The sequence below is a fragment of the Tachysurus vachellii genome, chromosome 20 (assembly GCF_030014155.1).
Source record: "Tachysurus vachellii isolate PV-2020 chromosome 20, HZAU_Pvac_v1, whole genome shotgun sequence".
Lineage (NCBI taxonomy): Eukaryota > Metazoa > Chordata > Actinopteri > Siluriformes > Bagridae > Tachysurus > Tachysurus vachellii.
Window position 1 is genome coordinate 16,541,374 of NC_083479.1, and position 23,169 is coordinate 16,564,542.

Genomic DNA, 23,169 nt, shown 5'->3' on the forward strand with positions numbered 1-23,169 from the left:
GACAATTAGAAACTGCTAGATGCTTTTACAGATTAGTGCTGAGGCTGTGTGCGAGTGCGTGCATGTGAGAGTGCGAGTGTGTGTTTGTGTGCGTTTGTGGAGTGTGTGTTTGTGTGAGGTGTGCGTGTTTGTGCGAGTGCGTTTGTCAATGTGCTTTTGTGCGAGTGTGTGTTTGTGCTTTTGTGCGAGCGAGTGTCTGCCTTTGTGCGAGCGAGTGTTTGTTTGTCCTGTGTGTAAGTAGGTGTGATTCTGTGAGTGTGTTTGTGCCTTTTTACAAGCAAGTGTGTGTTTGTGCAAGTGCGTTTGTCAGTGCTTTTGTGCGAGTGTGTGTCTGCCTTTGTGCAAGCGAGTGTTTGTTTGTCCTGTGTGTAAGTAGGTGTGATTCTGTGAGTGTGTTTGTGCCTTTTTACAAGCAAGTGTGTGTTTGTGCGAGTGCGTGTGTGTTTGTGCCTTTTTTACAAGAGAGTGTGTTTGTGCGAGTGCATGTGTGTTTGTGCCTTCTTACAAGCAAGTGTGTGTTTGTGCGAGTGCGTGTGTGTTTGTGCCTTTTTACAAGAGAGTGTGTTTGTGCGGGTGCGTGTGTGTTTGTGCCTTTTTACAAGTGAGTGTGTGTTTGTGCGAGTGAGTGTTTGTTTGTGCCTTTGTGTAAGTGGGGGTGTTTCTTCGATTACGTGTTTGTGCCTGTGTGCGAGTGAGTGTGTGCTAGCGAGTGTGTGTTTCTGTGAGTGCGTGTGCATTTGTGCCTGTGTGCGAGCGAGTGTGCGCCTTTGTGCGAGCGAGTGTGGAGTGTATGCCCGTGTGTAAGTGGGTGTGTTTCTGCGAGTGCGTGTGTGTTTTTGTACGAGTGTGTGTGTGAGCATGTGTGTCTAAAATCCAGCAGCCAATCGCACCAGTTGAAAAGGCGGATGAAGCGTTTACATTGTGTACATTTGGTTAATTGAGCTCTGTGTCGTCACACCACAGACTTAAGGTGCCTCAGCCTGCAGTAATGACTGATCTGTACACACAGAACTGATCCGTAACACCAGCTGACAGTCAACAGGATGTTAACACTGCATCTGTGAGCTCAGCTAAACCTGTACAGGAAGTTTAAATATAAATACTGTACACATTTACAGCATGTAGAAGCTGTGCACTTATTCAGAGAAACACAAACACATTGAAGCCTGGAAAATATATACATACTCTGGTACATATAAGAATAGTGTAAGACCAACCGGCAGTAATGTTATTATAATATTATTCAGTCCCTCCAGGATTTTACACAGTTTTTTTTTTTTTTTGTTTCTCGTTTGTCCAAAAATTCTGTTGTGGCTTGTTGTTCAAAATGTGTGATGCAACTTGCAGAGATTTTTGTGAAATCCCAACCACAGGATTCTTCTTTTAAACTCCTACCAGTGAAGACACGGATCTGAAGATGCATCACAGAGGGTTTTGGCTGAATGCGTGTTTTGATGACATCACACAACACGTCTCGACCCAAACCTGTGAAATCTCTGGAAAATTGCAAGCTCCTTGTGAAATCCTGGAGGAACTGAATATACTACAATATAATAATTTACAAACTTGAAGTTCAAGGTGTAATAACTTAACTTCAACTGGTGCGACTGACTTGTAACTAGCTAAAACCACTTGATCCCAAAACCACTCTTTGTTTAACAGTTAAAAAAAAAACACAACTATTTCTAATCCTATAATCCAGCACTGAGCTTAAACCAAAATTGAAACAAGACTGAAGTGACGGACAGAAAGTCAAAATGGAAGTCAACATGTTCGGTGTGTGAATTTACTTTAATCGTGCACTGGAGCTATGTGAAGAATGCTTAGAGTCTCCATTTTAGTGTCTAACAAAGCTTTGACCTATACAGTGTTTTTAGTCTGTTTGACTGGAACCCTGGTGTGTTTTCTTCCTCAGCACGGTTCTTTAGACAGGTGAGAACACATCAGTCACACTCTAAACAAAAAAATGAACCTGTTTCAAAAACAAGTGAAAAAAGCGAATCGATTCTGAATCCACCCGATGTATCGTCGTGTCTAGAATCGAGCTGCTAAGCCGAAGCAATGGACGGCGCTCTAGCACTGCATAAACATTTTAAACAGATCCTTTTTTTATCATCTAAACATATATTTATATCCTTTATATCATCTACACATTATATTTATTCTTGTGCGGGTGATTCTCTTTTTTTTCTTCTTCTTTCATTCATTTGTTTTCGCAAAGGTTTGCGCGATTCAGTGACTAATTTAATTTTGAGATTAGATTAGATCCATTTTTATAAGCAGATTTATTTATTTTTTGAGTGTATAATGATGTAATATATAGGTGTGCAGTTGAGCAACGCTAAACATTCATCCCGTAGCTCTAGTACACAACTTGACACCAAAACAGCAAAGCCGTCACCAGGCTGATTGACTACAGAAACATTGCGTAGATTTCATTTGACGACAAACTCTGTACTTATTTTGAGTCCTCGAGCTGCACTTTCACGACATACACCACACAACCTTCATCAAAATCACTTTGGGTTTGTGTTTTATTCAAATTCGCTTTAAGCTTATCTATCTATCTATCTATCTATCTATTTATTTATTTATTTATTTAATCAATCCAAACCTATTTTGGGTGGCAGTGTGTAAATTCTTTCCATTTTATTTCTCATTCATTTTTTTTATTTTTTTTTTGGCCTCATCGTTTGCTGCACAGATTTATTTTTTTGCCATTCAAAATAGTTTGGGTTGTAATTTGCCTCTGCTATTTAGTGCAGGTGTGTTAAGTGCAGCTGGAGAGTGAGTGTGTGTGCGCGCGTGCATGCATGCCGCTCATTATTCTGCATCTAATCCATTGCTCTGGCTGTGTCTCAAATCAACTGGCTGTAAAATAAAAATTATTTAAAAAAAAAAAAAAAAAAGTCAATTTCTCAAATCTCACCCTCGAGAACGAGCACCTAAAATCTCCTGATAGTATCGCTGCAACTCGGTTTGTTTTAACACACCCTTGTTCACTTCCCCTAACTTTTAAAAAGAATTTTATTTGGGCAATCTAGTTTATTACACGAGGGTGCATTTGCAGCATGACCTGGGGAGCGTGCGTCGAGGGTCGCTCCGGTTTCATTAATGCGGTCAGCGGCGAGAAAAAAATGCCTTTTAAATTGCAGTCACTTTAGCCATCGATCGAGAAGTCGACGAGGGTGCAGTAAAACCAGCCGTGCAGTTCTGCGCTCATCCTCGGAGCGCTGAGCGTTTGAAACACGCTTGCTTTTGGGTGAGGTTTGGTGAATAGCAACCGTCGACGTTTAGGTGCTGGGGCTTGGCCCAGAGTAATGCGCTTGTGTGTTTAATGTGTGTGTGTGTGTATGTGTGTATGTGTTTGTGTGTACGTGTGTGTGTGTGCGTATATAGGAGGAAGACTACTGTGCTGCGAGGCATGCCCCGCCTCCTTCCACCCATCCTGTTTAAATATGGAGATGCCTGAGGGAGCCTGGCTGTGTAGTGAATGCAGAGCGGGAAAGAAACCTCGCTACAAACAGATCGTCTGGGTCAAGCTGGGCAACTACAGGTAAACCTACACAACGCATATGCAATTCAAAAATTGAATTGTTGCAAAAATGCTTTATGCTTTCTTGTGATTTCTTTTTTTTTTTTTGTTTTTGGGTAAAATTTCTTTAACTGGTAAAATCACAAGCACAGGGTTCTTCTCCTACCAGTGAAGACATGCATGTAATTACTTACTCTGATACCCATGTTGCATGACTACATGTTGCGATGACATCACCTTATGAGATGCGTCTTACGTGTGGATGTGGTAGCCTACCGGTTAAGGTGTTGGATTAGTGATCGGAAAGTTCGAATCCCAGGTCCACCAAGCTGCCACTGCCGGGCCCCTGAGCATGGCCCTTAACCCTCAGTGGTATAAATTGTATGTCTCTCTGAATAAGGGCATCTGCCAAATGCCATAACATTAAAGTGAAGTCTTGGCCCAAACTTGCAGAAAATTGTCGGTAGTTTAGAAACATTGCATGCTCTTAGAAATATCTCGAAGTTTGCTTGGTTTTGCGAAATCGTAAAGGGACTTGCAGTTCATAGTCCATTTCGAAATCAATATAATAATACACACTAATACACTCATTCCAAATAAGCAGCCAGAGAGATGGGAGATTATTTTTTTACCTCCATAAGCATCGCTACAGGACTTAGATTTCCAACTGGAGGTTCAGTAGGAAACAGTGGTGCTTTGGAGAAAGTTTAGCAGTACTGACACTGGTCAAACATATAAACCGCCAATCAAACAGAGGAACATGTGTGCTGTTGTGGAAAGCACACTCGTGTAAGCAGTGATCCAGACTGTATAAATAGTAAGCGTTACTTGTGATTTCTCTGTTGTGTAGATGGTGGCCTGCGGAGATCTGTAACCCTCGGCTGGTTCCGTCCAACATCCAGAACTTGAAACATGACATCGGGGACTTTCCTGTCTTTTTCTTCGGGTCGCACGATTACTACTGGATCCATCAGGGCCGAGTTTTCCCATACTTGGAAAATGACAAGAACTTTGCTGAGGGACAAATTGGGATTAACAAGACATTTAAAAAAGGTACGAATGAAAGGGCGGCAAGTTTGTGGTGTGAGAATCGTCTACTTGCCACTTCCCTGTTTAATGTGCAGTTTTTTTCTTTTCCAAAAAAAAAAAAAATCACAATCTTTTCAGAATATTTGGCATTTTATTTAATCGAAATCAGAGAAAATGTTGATTTGTAAAGCTTAGAATCTTTATAGAGCTTTTTTAAAATATACATTCTTTTGTTAAGAGGTCAGTTTTGTGCAGTCTTACAATGTAGGACAATATTACTGCACTTGGAAAAGACACTGCTAATCTAATTTGTGTGTGTGTGTGTGTGTGTGTGTGTAGCACTCGAGGAGGCAGCGAGGAGGTTTCAGGAGCTGAAATCTCAGCGAGAGACCAAAGAAGCCCTGGAACAGGAACGCAGCTCACGTCGGCCTCCTCCATACAAACTCATCAAGGTACTAGTCAGATCTCACTCTTCAACACACATGTTCTTTATTTTTTTTTCTGTTACGTTAAACCTTTAAACCTGTATATATTCCCCCGCTCAGTGTAACAAGCCCATAGGGAAGGTGCAGGTGTGTTTTGCCGACCTGTCAGAAATCCCACGCTGCAACTGCAAGCCGACCGACGAGCGCCCGTGCTCTCAGGAGTCGGAGTGTGTGAACCGGGCTCTGCAGTACGAGTGTCACCCGCAGGTGTGTGTCGCCGCCGAGCGCTGCCTCAACCAGAGCTTCAACAAACGGCAGTATCCAAAAATGGAGGTGATCAAAACGGAGACGTGCGGCTGGGGCCTCAAAACCAAACAGGATCTCAAAAAGGTCAGTCAGAAATACAAACATCAGGACACGACAACAACCCCAGTCTTAGGAACAGGACCTCAAGTGTGTCATATTATGCATAGCTAAACTGACGTGTGTGTGTGTGTGTGTGTGTTTTGAAGGGAGATTTTGTGATCGAGTACGTAGGAGAACTGATCGATCTGGAGGAATGTCGACAGCGAATCAGCCATGCCAACAAGAACCACGTGACCAACTTCTACATGCTCACCCTCACCAAGGTAATATATTATCCACTCCGGCCAAAAGTGAGAATTTGTTCATCTTTTAGTCAAAGTGTAAATACAGAAATATGACTTGATGCCATGATTAGGACATTTAAAATGGTTTTAATGTTAATAATAGTACTGTAATAGTAGTATTATAACATTATAGTGTTCTTATTTTATTATATAATAGTGCCATGTTCTATATAATAGTATTATAATATACAATAGTGTTATTATTAATATACTATAATTCTAATGTTACCACTAACGTCCTGCTGGTATGCTCGATTGGTTGTGTGTGTGTGTGTGTTTCAGGATCGTGTGATCGATGCTGGGCCCAAAGGGAACTTGTCACGCTTTATAAATCACAGCTGCAGTCCAAACTGCGAGACACAGAAATGGACCGTGAACGGCGACGTCCGCATCGGCCTCTTTACTCTGTGTGACATCGCTGCAGGTGAGAGAGCAAACGCTAATCCAACATACTCTCTAGCTTGTTATAGATGGTCGAATGTGTATAGTGCACTACATATTGTAGTAGATATTGAACAGGAAGCATTTGCTGGTTGTATTTGAATATCAAACCAAGCTTCATATTAGAAACAAAAACATAGGAGTTGTAAATAAACAAAATAAACAAAGCACATTATTATGCCAATTATGATTAGCCAGATTCAGAAGCAAAGGTTTCAGCTTTTGCCGTTTCATGTGATAGTGAAGCATAGTTTTGTGGTACTGATAATGTGTGTGTTGGTGGACAGACACGGAACTGACCTTTAATTATAACCTGGACTGTTTGGGGAACGGGAGGACGACGTGTCACTGTGGAGCTGACAACTGCAGCGGCTACTTGGGCGTCCGACCAAAGGTATGTGTATATGGGTGTTATGAGTGTGTGTGTGTGTGTGTGGTGTGTGTGTGTGTGCGAGAGAGACAGCGAGCATACTAATAGCTATTTCCCCCATTTTAAATTTCTTACTTTTTTCCCCTATTTTTTCTCTCTGCTCTGCTCAACCTCATGAGTGTGTACATGTAATTATTTGTATCCCTTAGAGTGCTGTGGTTTTAGAAAAGGAGGAGAAAGTGAGAAACTCAAAGCTGAAGATGAGGAAGAGGAAGCTGAAGATGGAAAGCCGCAGTCACGATTATTACTGCTACAGCTGCGGTGAGGGCGGAGAACTGGTCATGTGTGACAGGAAGGACTGTCCCAGAGCCTATCATCTGCTCTGCCTCAACCTGACCACGCCCCCTTATGGTACACTGAGCCACACCTACAAAAAACTATTGAGTTCTCTTCAGTTAGTAAAATATGATTCAGTGGATGACTCTTTGACTCACTCAGTAGATCACCACAAAAAAAAACCAATTTTAACATTTTTAATTTTTTTGGAACGTGCGGAATTCATACCACAAATTTACTCAATGATTCAGTGATTCACTCACTCAGTGAGTGACTCACTAAGTTGGTGGCTCTCACACTCTTTGATTTTCTGACTCACTGAATCCGTGACTCACTCATTAAAACTGAGACTCACTCAGTCATTGCCTCACTGAAACAGTGACTCACTCATTGACTGTGTGACTCACTGACTCAATCTGTGAAACTGAATCAGTCAGGGACTCACTCACACTGTGACCTACTGGCACACATTGACTCTTTGATCCATGCACTGACTCTTTCATTATTTTGAATGAAATCAAACTTTTTGTGTGTGTGTGTGTCTAGGTCGCTGGGAATGCCCTTGGCACGAATGCAGTGTGTGTCAGTGTCCCGCCTCTGCATTTTGCTACTTTTGCCCCACCTCTTTCTGCCAGGATCATGAGTCGGGGAAGCTGGTGCTATCTGCCCAGGATAACCAGCCCTGTTGTCAAAATCACGATCCAGAACAAGCACCCAGCCTCCCTACTTCTGTGAGGGTGAAGGACGAAGAGGAAGCAGAGAGGGAAGAGGATGATGAGGGGGATGCAGAGAGAGAGGCAGAAGAGGATGAGGAGGGAGAAATGGCTGAGTGACTGAGCAAAGCTCTTGTACTGAAATACTTAAACACGGTCACTGGAATTCAGAACGACGAGGCCCTCCACGCAGCTAGGGGGCGGTGTGCATATCAAAATCACCATACATACAAGTCGGTTGTTGTCCATTCCAGGTCTACAACAGCGGGCATTTTCATTTATTGAGCCGAGAAGTCATAATTCACGACTTCACGGTTTCAGATCCCGAATTGTGGAAATGAATCACGCCCACTAATCGTCACTTTACCGATATTTTCTTTTCCAAGCCGGGTTCTCGTTCACCCTCAGAGCGGAGCCGAAATCTTTTACACACTCTCCAGTACCTACAACACCTTGAGAACTTCATTCGATGTACCTCAGTGTAAATAGAAAGGATTCATATGAGACACATAGATCAGATTCTCTACAGTAGAATTTTCACTACACGTCTGAATATCGGCTAGTTGTGAAAAAACAAAAAACAAACAAAAAAAAAAAAAAAACAATGACTGTGACTCCGGTTTTGGTTACGTGCTGCCTCTTCATACCCGTGCGTTTGTGATTTGTAAGATATATATCACGAATATATTTATGACTACGTTTACATCTGCTCACGGTGTACAGTATTGTTCATTGGTATTATTAGTGAGTTTGATATCACTATTCTTAATGTCATTGTACATGTGACCCTCCCCTCTTTTTTTTTTTTTTGTTTTCCTCATTGCTCGCTCAGCCTGGATTACGTTCAATCTCACTCCTTGTCGTGACTGCTTAATTTCATAGACAAGCACTTATATTTCAGCGTTTTTATGAGAATCAGACATGATAAAACACCTGAACACTGCCATCGTTGGTGCTGTGCCGATAGGAATATCAGTCCATGAGGATTTGTTTTAAATGTTCTTTTCAATACTGTTTCCAATGTCCTTTTGTTTGTTTGTTTTTTTGTTTTGTTTTTTAATTTTTTATTTCACTTGTACAAAATAGTGACCACTTTGGAGGTATTATAATCTCAGTGTATTATAACAGTGTAACTTAGTAAACCTTAATAAACCAGTCGAATTACCAGCCGTTCGTATTAGACCGATCTGATGACGCGCCAATGAAAATGCAGAATTATTTCACTCGTCTATTTCAAAAGCTTCTATTTTTGTTACCATTTCTAAACCAGTTGGAGATGACGGTGATCTGCAGTGGAGCGTCTACACTTGCAGCTCATGATGGAGGCAGGAAAAAAAAAAAGAGAAACGCGGTGGGTTTACATAACGGTTACCACGATGTATTTTACATCCGGCAGTATTGCTCGTGGCAGATATTCAGTGCATCCTGGCTCAGTGCAACAGTAATTATCAGGGTTGCACAATACCAATAAATACATTAGACCTGGTTAAAGAGTAGCCAGAACCATAAAGATGGATCAGTTGGATCACTTTAATACTGATGTGATCCATCAAAACATTTTTATCTGGAGTGTCCAAGATGAACACAACGAACATATTTAGCAACCTTAATTGCAAATATCTTAACAATTAATTAACCCCTGATGACCTGATGATCGTCTAATCCAGTTCCTTCCTACTGTACTGCTACATGTTACCCATAATATTCCAGACGTTCTTCAGAACCATAGACGTCCGTCACTGTCAAAAAAGGCTTTTTAAAACGTATTGTATCCAAGCAGTGGTCCTGTCCTGTACACTTGAAATCTGGAGCGCTGTTCAATGTCTCATGCACTTTGGTTTTGTTCGTGTCGTTACGATGCCGAGTCTGTTTACACTCAGACGGTTATAAAAAAAACAAAAAAAAAAATCCAGCACATCACTGTTTTTTTTGTCATTTGTAACAGATATGGGAAAAAATATCTCTGAATTATTGAGTAAAGATTCTATTTCTTCTATAATTGGGGTTTTAGAAATGCTGCACTGTATTCAAATATTTAGCTTTAATGGGTAAACTTTTCCATAGAAATAAGCAGAATGAATTTAGGAAAACTTGATTTTGGTAACCACAGCCCTGTAAACCACACGCTCACTCTAAATACACTTTATTTTCTTTCTTTCCTTTCCTTTTCTTTCCTTTTTTTTTTAAATCAATTTTATATATTTTTAGTTTAACATTTTCTTTCTTTTTCTCTCAATTTTTTAAAAACCCTTTTTTATATATTCTTTTCCTATGTTTTCTTTCTTCCTAATTTTCTTTCCTCCTCCCTTTTGCTTATTTTTTTTATTTCCCTTTATAAAAGGAAATGTTCATGTCCTTTTGTCTCTTCACGTCATCCTGTTGCCTTTTGTTTCTTTTTCCTGTTGTTTTCTTCACGACGTCGTGTCTTTTCCGGACACTTTTACGTCCTTTACGAAGTGCACCTGTAGTTACGACGGGTCTGCGGTCTCAAAATAATGACAAACGTCTGACATGCTGGATTTTTTTTGTTGTTGTTGTTGAGTGAATTGATGCCTAGCAAGTTAAGTGATGAGGTACGACTTTTTGTTCATCATTAGCACTTTTCTCCATGAGTGAGCAATGCAGACCGCGCAGTGTTCGCTCTGTCTCCAGTCTCAGAGTGTTGTCTCTGTCTCAGAGTAAACAATTTATCACAGAAAGATGATGTTTTTGGTCTCCTGACATGAAATATCAGACTTGTGTATGCCCTTATTGTATTTGCATTCTCACTAATTTGATACAAATTAAGTGTTTCAGTTTCCTTCTGATCAAATGCCTTTAAGTAGTCCTAGAATTTGTATGAGTATGAATTTTGCTAAACGATTTAAAAGGCATAGTGTTACTGATTGGACGTTTAAGACGAGCCTTTGTTGCCATATCAACCATTTTGTATTTACCTCCTTAAAGAGTGTTAGTGCACTGTACTTCACTGTTTTTTTATACGTGATTTAAAGTGTCATAAATCATCTTGTGCATGTTTGTGCCTGTTCTTTATATTTTTTAAAATGATGCCATCTCACCAGCTCCAAGGGAAACCATTTGTGTTGATGTGTTAAAGGACGTGTCACATTCCTTTCCTAGACTGTTTAAGGAATCTTGCTACTGGACTTATTTCTGTTGTGTGTAAATCTTCAGTGTTAATGTAAAACTCACCACGCGTGTTGCAGTATACACTCCAGCTGAATAAAAGTATCGTAAATGATATCTGGGTAGAACGAGCTTCTCTGAGTTTCCTAGACGGCTGTGCTCCTGAGCCGGGGGGCAGTTATAGTGTTATTGTGTTCTGGGACGTTATGGCATCGAGCTCGTCCAACTGTACATAGTAGGAAAGTAAAAAAAAAAAAAACTCCACTATCATTATATCGTAGTGTCTAAAGAATGCCTGTAAAATTACTTCTGAATGTTTGTGAACATATAGGCACATCCTTTTTGTAACTTTCTTTTACTGTATTTTTTTATTTGACCAAATTTTGAGATGGTTCTTTTCTTCAGAATTGCTAAGTTATTCAGAGAAACAACATTCCACAGATTTACTCACTCTCAGACTTGCCTGGTTCGACTTCAATAAAAACTCTACTGAATGTTTACCTGCTTTTGTTCAGTGTTCAGCTGCTTTATTTCCCAGCAGATGTTCATAAACACTGAGACTATACTCTATTTTTCCATTGTTTCTTTTTCCCCTATTCATGTTCATACTTTTTTTGTTGCCTGAAGTATGGACTATTGTCACAGTGTGGATGTGGTAGCCTAGTGAATATTGTGGTTATGGCAACCTACAGAAGGTTGTGAGCTTGAATCCCAGGTCCACCAACCTACTACAGCTGGGACCCTGAGCAAGGTCCTTAACCCTCAATTGCTAAGTTGTGTAAAATGAGATTAAAATGCAACTCATTCTAACAAGCTTTTTACCAGAACCAAATGTTCAGACCAAATCGCTCCTATCTTATCTACTTTGCATCAGCTCCCAATAAAATATTGCATTGATTTATAAATACTACTACTGACCTATAAATTAGTGGATGGTCTGTCAGTACCTGAACATTTTTCCACCATGATCCACCATGCCTGCTTCGATCAAACGGTGCAGACTCTTTGTTGGTTTCACAGCCATCCCGGTGATGTTCATGACTGAGGAAAACCAGCATGTCTGCATGCTGCCATGACCTGACACCCCGACCCACACTCTAATGGTTGTTGACAGCCTGCTTTGTGTCCCAGGTTGCCTTCACGTGCTGCTTTCTTGCTCTCCCTTTTAATTATTCTGTCATATTTACATTTAAATCTATGGCATTTAGCAGATACCCTTATCCAGAGTGACTTACAATCGATTCCAATTTACGCAATTGAGCGTTAAATCTAGCGTTGAATCTTGAATCTTAAGGGCCTTGCTCAGAAGCCCAGCAGTGGCAGCTTGGTGGACCTCGGATTTAAACTCATAACCTTCTGGTCAGTAATCCAACACCTTAACCACTAGGCTACCACATCCTCATCTCAAGAGCATCTCTTTAGTTTGTGACTAGACATTATAACTCATTTTTTTCCAAAAGAGAGAGAGAGTATCATACATCTATAAAGTCACGCCTACAGCAGCTAGACCCGGAAACCGTCTTGCTTCTTATAACCTTCTCTTGTTTCTCTTTCATTCCTCACCTTTCATTTTTTGTCTTTATTCTTTCCTTTCTTTTCCTTCATCACTTTTCCTTCCTTCTCATTCCTTTCTGCCTGCCTTCTCTTTTTTTAGTCCTTCCCCTTTTTTTTGCCTTTCATTTCATTGGTCTTTCATCCCTTTCATTTTTCCCCCTTTTCTTTCCATCTCTTTGCTCTTTTCCTGCCTGTCTTTAACTCAACAGTGCGACCTTCATTTCCAGAGTGTTTACGCGCTGCCCAAAACCCTGCCCACTTCTGACCAAGACTTGCCGACTGCAGCTCATATTTCTAACTACCTCCAGGTGGCGTGAGAACTATGTGACGTGTAAACGTGTCTCCTCTTCCCATCTCTCGCTCTGTTTCTGTCAAGCTGGACTCTCCTGACCGGGAGAGAGAGAGAGTATCCGCACCTTCACCCATCAGGCGCTTTGGACATGTGAGATGTCTCTGTGCGCTTCTACGTGACGGGTCTCTCCAAACCCGTCTCTGCTTCCGGTTTTAGTCTGGCTGAAAAAAAAGGAACGAATCACAATCATAAAGGTCCGTATCCGACAATAGGGGGAGACGAGATGCTAATGCTAATGCTGCTAAAATACCTTCATTTGGAAATACCGGTTTACACTCGTGTTGATCGTTTCAGTCAATGTAACGCTGACGTGTCCCCAGTCGCTATAGGTGGTCGGGCGACGTCATACTTCTGGGACTTTATGACGTTATGCGCGCGTGAAATGTAACGTTTGTGTGCGGGTTCTGAAGCTCAGAGCGGCCAAAATACAGCACACACGCGTCTCATGACGTCCTGGTTAAGTGATATGGAACGCTTGAGTTCTGATGTTCAACTTGTGCGACATGGAACGCTTGAGTTCTGATGTTCATCTTGCGTGATCTGGAACGCTTGAGTTCTGATGTTCATCTTGCGTGATCTGGAACGCTTGAGTTCTGATGTTCATCTTGCGTGATCTGGAACGCTTGAGTTCTGATGTTCATCTTGCGTGACATGGAACGCTTGAGTTCTGATGTTCATCTTGCGTGATCTGGAACGCTTGCGTTCTGATGTTCATCTTGCGTGACATGGAACGCTTGAGTTCTGATGTTCATCTTGCGTGACATGGAACGCTTCTGGGAGATGTGATGTTCCGTTTTTTCTGACATAGAACGCTTGTGCAAGTTGTGTTCGCATGAACTGGAACCCTTGTGCGTGTTCGGACCGGATGACTAAACGCTTGTGCAAGTGCTGACATGATTTCATTCGATTTCTTTATTAAATATTGTTGTATAGCATTGTAGGATAATGCTGTGTAATAATAATGTTTATCATGAGGAATAAAAATGGAAAGAAAAAGAGAATTAGTGACAATGTTCCATATGAAAACAATATATAAAATACAAAAACACTTGTTTGATGCACAACACAATTTGTTCTGCTTGGATTTAGAACTAGCGGATCGCGTGATATTGGTCGTTTGTGTGTGATGTGCAGAATAAATGATATTCTTGGGGGATGATTATCATAAGGTGTAAAGAGGGAGTGTGTGTGTGTGTGTGTGTGAGAGAGAGATTGCAAGTTGTGACAACATTACATGTGTCAAAACCCAAAATGCAGGAACACACCCATGTGACCAATCGTGTTGAAATCTGAAAGGACCTGAAACAATGTTGTAGGTGTTTTTGTTGAGGGCAACTGCTTCATTGCTTTGGATTCCTGAGGTAGAGACGCAAACATGGCAGTCAGGTTTCACAACTGTATAATATATACATTCCTAAGATGTTAGATATGTACAGTTAAACAAAGCATGCATCTGTAACACTTCACAGGTGAAGCAGGTAACTGGGACAAATCAGATCCAGATATGAGGAAGAGTTTAGACCAGGACTTCCTCTGTGAAGTGTTCGTCCGCCTGCTGCTGCTGGCTGTCTTTATGTAAGTGTTTACATCATCATCATCATTAACATCTCATACAGTGATGTGTCAAGTGTACAAGATAATAGTGTGACCATGAAAAGTGCAAAAAGACTAGAGGCAAGATTTCCCAGGCCTGGGCTGGGTGAAGAGCCCAGGAGAGATTAGTAATCCCTTCACATGCAATCAAAGTTTATTTGATAAACCTCTTATGGTCTAGGTCTGTGTAACATTTGCAGTTCACCATATATCATATAAACATATAAATATATCCCTTATAATTTTAAATGGTTTGTTTTAACCTGTTTACGTTTTAACCCGTCTACGCAACAAGTGAGGGCAACCTGGGACATGTAGAGTCTCATTCATACAAGTTTGCTTAGAAATACTTTTCTAAACATTTTGTATGAGTGAGACATCTCTGGTACAAAACAAGAGTGCAAGCATAAAGCCACAGACTTCACAAACCAAGCCCATCTCGTCTGAATTGTTTTTCACAGAACCAATGCATTATGGTGAAGTGTAGATGATTGTGTCTTATTTCAGAGTGACTGAGCAACTGGCTCCATTTACCCGACAGATTCAGCCTGAAGAAATCTGGATTTACAGGTTCCACCATGTGAAGAAGGACCACGTTCCTACCTCACTCATGTTCGTAAGTGTGTTACTGCAAAAAAATTACACTGAGAGTGGGATTGTGTTTTTATGTTTTGTTTTCTCAGCTTTTGTTTGTCTGGTCACGGTTTCTCAGATGAGATAAGATAAAAGATAAGATATACCTTTGTTCATCCCACAATGGGAAAATACCTATGTTACAGCAGCAAAGAAAAATTTGCAAATATACATATACATCCAGTGTAGGAAAAATACACTTCCGGTTAGTACAGTGTCAGAAATTTGTTTACAATTTGCCTGAATATTTGACTGAGGCACAGACATACAGAGTGTGTGTGAAGCTATATGTCCACTTTCAAATTATCCCTTCTCATTGCTTTTGAGGCGTGGTGTGTTTGTGTGTGTGTGTCTCTGAGATGAGGGCATGGATCTGGCGAATAGCACATTAATAAACAACAGGTTGCTTGTTTGTACTTTTTTAACTCCTACACCAAAGCTTGTGCATTAGGCTGCTTTCTGCTTGGATGAACACCAGTCTGCATTTACACATTGGGCCTTTGACCTGAACTCATTTTGAGCAGATTTGATCATGATCAAGACATTTTGGGTGTAGCACAGAGGATGAACTGTGGCTTCTCTTTTCTTCCTGACTTCTACAGAGCATTGCTTTACTTACACCACTGGCCACCATTCTGCTTTTTGCTTTCTTGAAAAGAACTGAAAAAGGGGAGCTTAAAGAGGCTTCATTAGGTGAGTCATGCATTTACAGAGACACTAAGCACGTCCCAAATCGTACACTTATGCACTGTTTTATTCATTTCTGTAGTATAAATAGCGTGAGTAGTGACAATTCCAACAGGAAGTGGAGTACCTGAGTGGAGTACATCAAGAACCCGAATATTTCAACACTTTCAGCTATACTTACCTAGCAGAAATGGGGCGGGGCTACCAGGCACAATCTTACAAATGTCTTTTAAATTACACCATGATGTGTGATTGCGTTATATAAAGATATTAAAATGCCATTTTCTACTAAAGCTAGCGCCAACGCAGTACCTCAGTATGATGTCATTTGTAATTGACTGGGAAACGGCGTTTACTTCCGGTTAGTTAAAAAAAATTCATACACCAGATACTAGGGTACATTGTGTGTAGTACGTCATTTGGAACACAGGTATTAATGACTTAATTATGTCTTGATTGTGTTTGCGTTGTCTTAAACATTTGCCTGACACAGTGTGTGTGTATGCATGTGATTGTGTTTATAATAATTTATGTATGTGTCTACGTAGATGTTACAAGTACATTTACATAACAAGAAATCTACTGGATGCACGAAATTGTCCAGTCCTTAAGATTTTACAATAGCAACATTAGTCATATATCACAATCATAAATACGTCAGCATGATTTTTGAAATTTATGTAGTTTGTGTTTGTGTGTGTGTCTCCTCAGCTGTGACATTGACTCTGCTCCTGAATGGAGTTTTTACCAACGCTGTAAAGCTCACTGTGGGCAGGTGAGTGATGAGCCGATACTGTTTCATCCTAGCGATCTTTAAAACACTGGTGAAAAAATACATTACTGGAAGATTTCACTCAGCTTTAAGTTGGTGTTCTTTCACCATTTAGTCATTAATTTGGCATTTAGCCTTGTTTTTTGGAGAGTTCACTGGCCATTATACATTCAGATACACCTCAGCCGATCAACTTAAAAGTAAAGTGTGTTTGAGAAATCAATGAAATCATTTAAATTAGGGACATTGTCATGCACGTGAAAAACAGGCAAGGGTCAAACATCAGGCAAACAACAAAATCAAAGGAAACCCAAAAACAGTAGTCAATAATCCAGGCGTAGGTCAGGGCAGGTAGCAAACATTCATAAACACGATAAACAAGCAGGGTCAAAACAAGGCAATAGACGGAACAGATAATACGCTCAGAATGCAGACAGTGCTAACAATACTCGTGCCATTAGAGAGATTAGAGAGATAAATACTCGCACACTTTTTCATCAGGACTATTTCTCACAATCCATTGCACCACCAACTCAGCACACCTGTTTCCTGAGTTGGTGGTGCAATGGATTATGAGAAATAGTCCTGATGATAAAGTGCAGGAAATCCTCTGCAGGCCAGCAGAGGGAGCCATCATGGCTCTCATAACAGACATAGACACACATTGTGGGTGTCTCTACTTTTTTCCTATTTCTCTGTTCAGATTTGTTCCTCAAATACTTACTTTCTTTGCTGGTGCTTTTCTGATATGTGTTAGACTTCACTTTTGTTCTTTCTTTCCTCTCTATTTCTGCAGGCCACGTCCCGATTTCTTCTACCGCTGCTTTCCGGATGGTAAGATGAACCCGGAGTTTCAGTGCAGCGGCGATCCAGAAGTGGTCACAGAAGGCAGGAAGAGTTTCCCCAGTGGACACTCATCATGTAAATATTGGTCTTTATCATCCACTGTTCAGAGTTATTAGTTGTGTTTATCTAATGTTTTCTATATTATTGGTATGTGATGTACTCACCACAATCTAAAAGAGGATGAGGAAAATTATGGACGCCAGTCAATAACCAGGTTTAATTAGTTGGCAGTAATCATGTGTCAGTTGTACTTTCTGCAGACCAAACTTGCAGCTTTTTATAGTCATGATGCAGACTCTATGATGCAGACTTTATTGGAAATGGCTTTTGGTTAGGTATGTGACCTAGCTACGCAACTCTACAAACCACACCACAAAACCCCTCTCCTGAATGTTGGCGTCGGATACAGGTTTTATTTCATGTATGACTGAAGCATAGGAATGAATCGGAGTGCAGATTCATGTTGGAAGATAAAAATTGCAGTGCAGAATAGACAACAGAATATTCACATCCCAACATGGCCTGGAGTCCAAGAGAACATAACAGGTAGATGGAAATGATTAGTGCTTCAAAGTTGATTATAACAACACATCCCAATATACTTAATATAAAACTTCATTTGGCTTGTAGCTCACAATACAAATTAATCTATTACAACTTCAGATAAATTATTATCAGAAATCTAACAGCTGTGATATTAAATGTTTATAATATAGACTGTGTCCTATATATGTTTTTTCTTCTTAAATATTAGTTGCATTTGCTGGACTGGGCTTTACAGCACTTTTCTTGGCCGGGAAGCTTCGCTGTTTCAGCCCGGCTGGTCGGGGAAAAGCGTGGCGACTGTGTACGTTCCTCACGCCTCTACTCTGTGCTGTCTTGATCGCCGTGTCAAGGACTTGTGACTACAAACATCACTGGCAAGGTGACTGAGAATCCACACAATCAGCAGTCTTCCAGACTTATATAGTTAACTGAAGATAATTTCCCGAGAGGAATACAGGACTATGTTCCCTACATAAAATATTAGTGGTTTGTGTCATGTATACCGTAATACTTAGTGTCAGGTCCTACTTACTTTTCAATTAACAATTTGTAATTCAGCTCTAGTACTTACTCGTTAATTTTTCAACTAATTCCACAGTCCCATTTCCATCATTTAAAGATCTGCTTATCCGTCTGTTGCAACACATGCATCTTCTTTCGATGGGTTTCCTTTAAGCAATAACATCCTTTAGCTAGGGGGAAAATGTGACCTGTGTCCACAAATATTTAAATAGATTTCACCTTTGTACAAGTGTAAATTGTGGATATCTTTTTTGTTAATTGATATGAATCATTTTTGTTTGATCTTTGACCATTTCTTTATTTTCTCTCTCGCTCTGTTGCTTGTTCTTTCAGATGTGTTAGTGGGATCACTGCTGGGTTTGACCTTCTCGTACCTGTGTTACCGACAACATTATCCATCACTCACCGAGGCTGATTCCCATAAACCCTTGAGGTTCAGAGACACAATACCCTCAGCACAGGAACGCAAACAAGCCACTGCAGGATTCCTGTTGCCTATGTAGGGATGCCAGTAGCTCTTAAAGTAATCTTGATGTGTGTAACTGACATGTCTTCATTCACAGCCCTTAAGCTAATGCTGCCAATATGTGAGTGTGAGTGCAAGACCTAGGACTCCACAGTTCTGTTTGGCCTTCTTAACAACATATATAAGTTAAAAAAAAACAACGTTGTGTATTATAGATATTTGGATTTATATTGGACCATGTACAGCCTGAGGTTTCTGCATCAGGTTTTGAATATCTGATTAAATATAATACATGTCTCTCACTCTCTGTGTTTATACTGGGGTCTATCAATAAAATGTTTGGAAAGTTTAAACTGTGGCCTACTGGATAGTTTTGGATTTTTGAAAGTGATGTTGTAGTACTAGAAAAATGAATGTTTTGCATCATGGCTTTGAAGAACATCCATAAAGTCACTAATCTTGGAACATTGTTAAGCTCTAAGGATAAGGAGTTGATAAAATGATGTTCAATGAAGCAGTGAAGTGGCTGATAAATTAAAATGTCAGTCAAAATGTGTTAGAAATGTTAGTTTATTTAGAAATAATAAAAAGCCACAAGAAGTCACACATTTTCCAACAAATAATAATAATAATAATACAGAATATACAGCTCATTTTCAGTGCAAAACCACAGTTCCTGACCCTTTCTTTATAAAATAATTTTCCATTACCAAAAAGAAAAATGCTTTAAATTAACTATTGATTACTATTAAGTATTGCACTAGGCAGTTAACAAGCCACATTAGCCAGTTCATTCATTTTGCTAAAAGCTTAGTTGCTGAGAATCTAGCAAGCATTGAATTAAGTGCTGTCTATGTTTGCTGGATAGGAATAACAGGTACTGTAAACCATGCAATATTGTTCATACAATAACACGATAATATTGTGATATGTCAGGTAGTGATTAAGAAAGGATGTAGTTGAATTTCTGATGAGCCCAGAAGGTCTCCATGTCTGGACACACCCCAGTTTAACACACCCTAGGGCCATATCTTTGCTCTCACTTCAACAAGAAGGTGCTGCTGAGAGACATGACGGCAGTCATGAGCATTACATGGAAACCGTGATGTCCAGGTGGGTCACTACGGTTTTTGGGTTTCTGTTGTGCCTGCTTCTGCAGGAAGCTCTCAGAGTATGCCAGGTATAGCTCTACACATTTACGAGCCTTCATTTGCTGGATGAGTGCAGGGTAACCAATCTCTGTGATGCTCACTGTATCATCATTGCTCTCTTGAGACTCAACAGGCACTGGATCCTTAGTTGTACCATTCTCAGCAGTGTCAACTTTCTCAGAAATACTACTGGAAGCCTTAAGAGATCCATTCATGGGATCATCCCCCTGGATGATACTAATCTTTGCTTCACGATTTTGCAAGAGGTCAGATCTTTTCATACAGTTGTCCATGTATTTTTCGTAAGTCTGGGCCTCAGCCGGTGGTTTGAATGCAAAGTCATTTCCTTGCTGATTTGTGTCAGCAGATTTCATGTCATTGCGTTGGTGCATGTAACGGTTGTAGGAATACTCCTCTTGGCGGCTGCCAAACTGAAAGTGTGGCCGTGGAAATCGACCCAGGCCATATCCTACAGCCATCCCTGCCATAGCCCCAACTCCAGCTGCCAACATTGCCTTTTTGGCAAAGCCTTTGGACTTCGCAGATGGATTATAGCCCATGTTTTGAACCGTATTTGAGAATGGGGAGCCACCCGTTCCATACCGTTGACCCCCAAATCCACCTCCATAGCCGGGACTAAGGATTTTGTTGTTAGGATTCCAGTTAGGATATGATCCTCCCATGGATGGATAACCCCCTTGGTGTCCTCCTGTTCTCACTGGGTAGCCACCAGCTGCAGGGTATCCTCTTCCTGGATACTGGTTAGGGTACCCTCCAGGACTACCTCCCCCTTGTCCTGGATACTGTCCTCCAGCTGGGTAATTCCCACCTCCTGGGTACTGATTGGGATACCCACCTTGATTTACACCTCCTCTTCCTGGATACTGGTTAGGATACCCTCCAGGATTATTTCCCCCTTGTGCTGGATACTGTCCTCCAGCTGGGTTATTCCCACCTCCAGGATATCTTCCACCAGCTGGATAACTTCCACCGGCGGGATAACTTCCACCGGCGGGATAACTTCCACCGGCGGGATATCTGCCACCTGCCGGATTGCTGCCTCCTGCCGGATAGCTGCCTCCTGCCGGATAGCTGCCTCCTGCCGGATAGCTGCCACCTGCCGGATAGCTGCCACCAGCTGGATAACTTCCACCTGCGGGATAACTTCCACCTGCGGGATATCTGCCACCTGCCGGATAGCTGCCTCCTGCCGGATAGCTGCCTCCTGCCGGATAGCTGCCACCTGCCGGATAGCTGCCACCTGCCGGATAGCTCCCACCTGCCGGATAGCTCCCACCTGCAGGATTTGGTTTGGGCTGCCTCGGATAGTTGGCCTGGGTGTTGCTAGTTTTAGTGGGAGGCTTCTTGTTGCTTGAACCTTTCTTGGATGCAGATGTGTCATGTAACAATAGCATTAAAGCCAAACACAAAACTGTGAGAATGCCCAGCTGCCCCATCCTGTAACGAAGGGGAGGAGACTGAATTAGGACATTTAGTTGTGTTAAACTGTATTTTTCTTTGTTGTTACCCCTTCCAAGAAAAACCCATTTAACAGAAATATGTAACTAAAATTTTCATTCTAGGAAAAGAAGTAGAAATTATATTAGTAAGGCTAACAAAAGTTTTATTTGTAACAAATAAATATAACAGTGCTATTACACAAAGTAAATGCAAATTTAATGATACATGCACAATCCTACATAAAAATATTTTTTTTGGTAATAGTTATTATTTTGTTTGGAAATATAAAATGTTTTTTTTTACTAATCACGTATTAAAATCTGCACTAAAATAGGCTGCCTAACATACATACCATACATATGCATATACATATACATGAATACATTGCGATCAGTTAAAATGGATGAGTCATTACAATAAATCCTGTCTAGTATTCAGCACTTAGAGAGAACCCTAAACGGATATGCTGTGAGTGCCACAGACGTGATGGTCAATTGATCATATTAACGCCACTTAAAAGCCTTATTGATGGACTGGGATTTTATTCTGTACTTTTTTTTTCTTTCTAAAAGTCAGAATGATGTGTTGAAGACCATATCACAATAGCAAAGAACTTTCAAGTTACACCACACCCCTATTGAACATAAACAACCCAACCGCAACATCTCACAAAGAGCAATCGCAAAACATCTGTACAAATAATGTAGAGATCTAAATCTTTGTACTTATCTCTACACACCTTTGGATTGGCAGAGGAAAGTGAAGTAACCAAAGGAAACCCTGAAGCAGGGGAAAAACTTGCAAACGCCACATGGATTGTGGAGGTGATGTGAATGTCTCCAAGATTATTTTGGCATTGTGTTTGTGGATTGAAAATTGTTTTCATAACACAGAGAAATATCTCTAGGAACTCTAAAATACCCATTTTCGTTTAATGCCATAAGAGCGTTCACGTTAGCACAAATTAAAGCATTGTCTAATTCTGTTGATGAGAGATGATTTAAGGCAAAACCTGGCTCTTTAGCTTAACAACTTGAACACGACTACACAGCTCAGTGCGTCTATAACATCCTGGAGCAATAACTCCATAAAGATTTCATCCTTTTCATACATACTGTGCCCCAAGGATGAATGTTTCAGTGTAGGTTTCAGACATGTGTAGGTTTTATATCGACAAATATTGGAAGCTCAGTGCGTCTATAACATCCTGGAGCAATAACTCCATAAAGATTTCATCCTTTTCATCCATACTGTGCCCCAAGGATGAATGTTTCACAATATACTCTGCAGTATCAGCACCAATGTGTGTACACACCTTGCTACATGACATGCAGCAAAACAAACAAACAAGGAACAAATACTACAGTAAATAATACAATTTATTCCTTCACATTCTGCATGCCTTGCTTATCTACTGATGCCATATATTTTGTTGGATATATGCGTCAGACACGACAGATTAAATCAATTGTATAATAAAGTCACCTGGAATCATCATTTTCATTTATGATGTTGCATTTGTATTTAGAAGAAATTGTAGAATACTTCTGCTTTCTTACCTGAAAGACGCTTGATGTGTCTCGGCCTTCTTACCGTTACTGAAAATCTCTGTGTTATTGCTTTGCTATCCGGCTGAATCTCATTTGGATCTGTAGTCCCTTTGTAGGTGCACTTGATAGTGTATAAGCTAATAGATTGGATACAGTGCACCAGAGGAAAGCATTTGGGATTCAGCCTTTATTTGGGGTGGGGTTTTCTTTCTCATAGAAATATCGTGAAAGGAATAGAAATGGAGTTATATCATCTAAAAGGCATAGATTTCTACATTTGCACAGTAGTGCAATAGAAGCGTTTGCTATTTATCTCTATTTATTCATTCATTCATTCATTCATTTATTTATTTATATTTTTTTAAAGAAAATGGAAGCCACACTTCTGTTCTAAGCATAGAACTGTTTGTT

The 23,169-nt window shown here is 40.5% G+C and overlaps 3 protein-coding genes across 6 annotated transcripts in view; 2 read left to right on the forward strand and 1 right to left on the reverse strand.

Annotated features, from left to right (window-relative positions):
• The window catches only part of nsd3 (nuclear receptor binding SET domain protein 3), a 28,173-nt gene extending 17,048 nt beyond the window's left edge, over positions 1-11,125 (forward strand). For all 3 annotated transcript variants that reach the window (XM_060895191.1, XM_060895192.1, XM_060895194.1), the window contains 9 exons: positions 3,400-3,556; positions 4,386-4,588; positions 4,904-5,016; positions 5,110-5,379; positions 5,502-5,618; positions 5,922-6,063; positions 6,368-6,474; positions 6,660-6,861; positions 7,333-11,125. In XM_060895191.1, the coding sequence (XP_060751174.1) occupies positions 3,400-3,556; positions 4,386-4,588; positions 4,904-5,016; positions 5,110-5,379; positions 5,502-5,618; positions 5,922-6,063; positions 6,368-6,474; positions 6,660-6,861; positions 7,333-7,619 (1,598 nt within the window). In that variant the 3' untranslated portion in view covers positions 7,620-11,125. The remainder of the gene's footprint in view (positions 1-3,399; positions 3,557-4,385; positions 4,589-4,903; positions 5,017-5,109; positions 5,380-5,501; positions 5,619-5,921; positions 6,064-6,367; positions 6,475-6,659; positions 6,862-7,332) is intronic.
• A 1,147-nt stretch (positions 11,126-12,272) lies between these two features.
• On the forward strand, positions 12,273-18,949 carry plpp5 (phospholipid phosphatase 5). Its single transcript, XM_060896324.1, has 8 exons — positions 12,273-12,725; positions 14,001-14,106; positions 14,632-14,740; positions 15,360-15,450; positions 16,156-16,219; positions 17,013-17,137; positions 17,817-17,987; positions 18,464-18,949. Exons 2-8 carry the CDS (start codon positions 14,036-14,038, stop codon positions 18,631-18,633), a joined length of 801 nt encoding a protein of 266 aa, XP_060752307.1. The 5' UTR covers positions 12,273-12,725; positions 14,001-14,035; the 3' UTR covers positions 18,634-18,949.
• Positions 18,950-19,148: 199 nt separating this feature from the next.
• On the reverse strand, positions 19,149-22,860 carry prnpb (prion protein b). Of its 2 annotated transcripts, XM_060896422.1 has the most exons (3): positions 22,768-22,860; positions 20,991-21,205; positions 19,149-20,954 (listed from the first exon to the last, which is right to left on the reverse strand). In XM_060896422.1, exons 2-3 carry the CDS (start codon positions 21,202-21,204, stop codon positions 19,636-19,638), a joined length of 1,533 nt encoding a protein of 510 aa, XP_060752405.1. In that variant the 5' UTR covers position 21,205; positions 22,768-22,860; the 3' UTR covers positions 19,149-19,635. The 2 variants fall into 2 exon arrangements, with proteins under 2 accessions (XP_060752405.1, XP_060752404.1); XM_060896421.1 differs by having other exon boundaries at positions 19,149-21,205.
• Between the last annotated feature and the right edge of the window lie 309 nt (positions 22,861-23,169).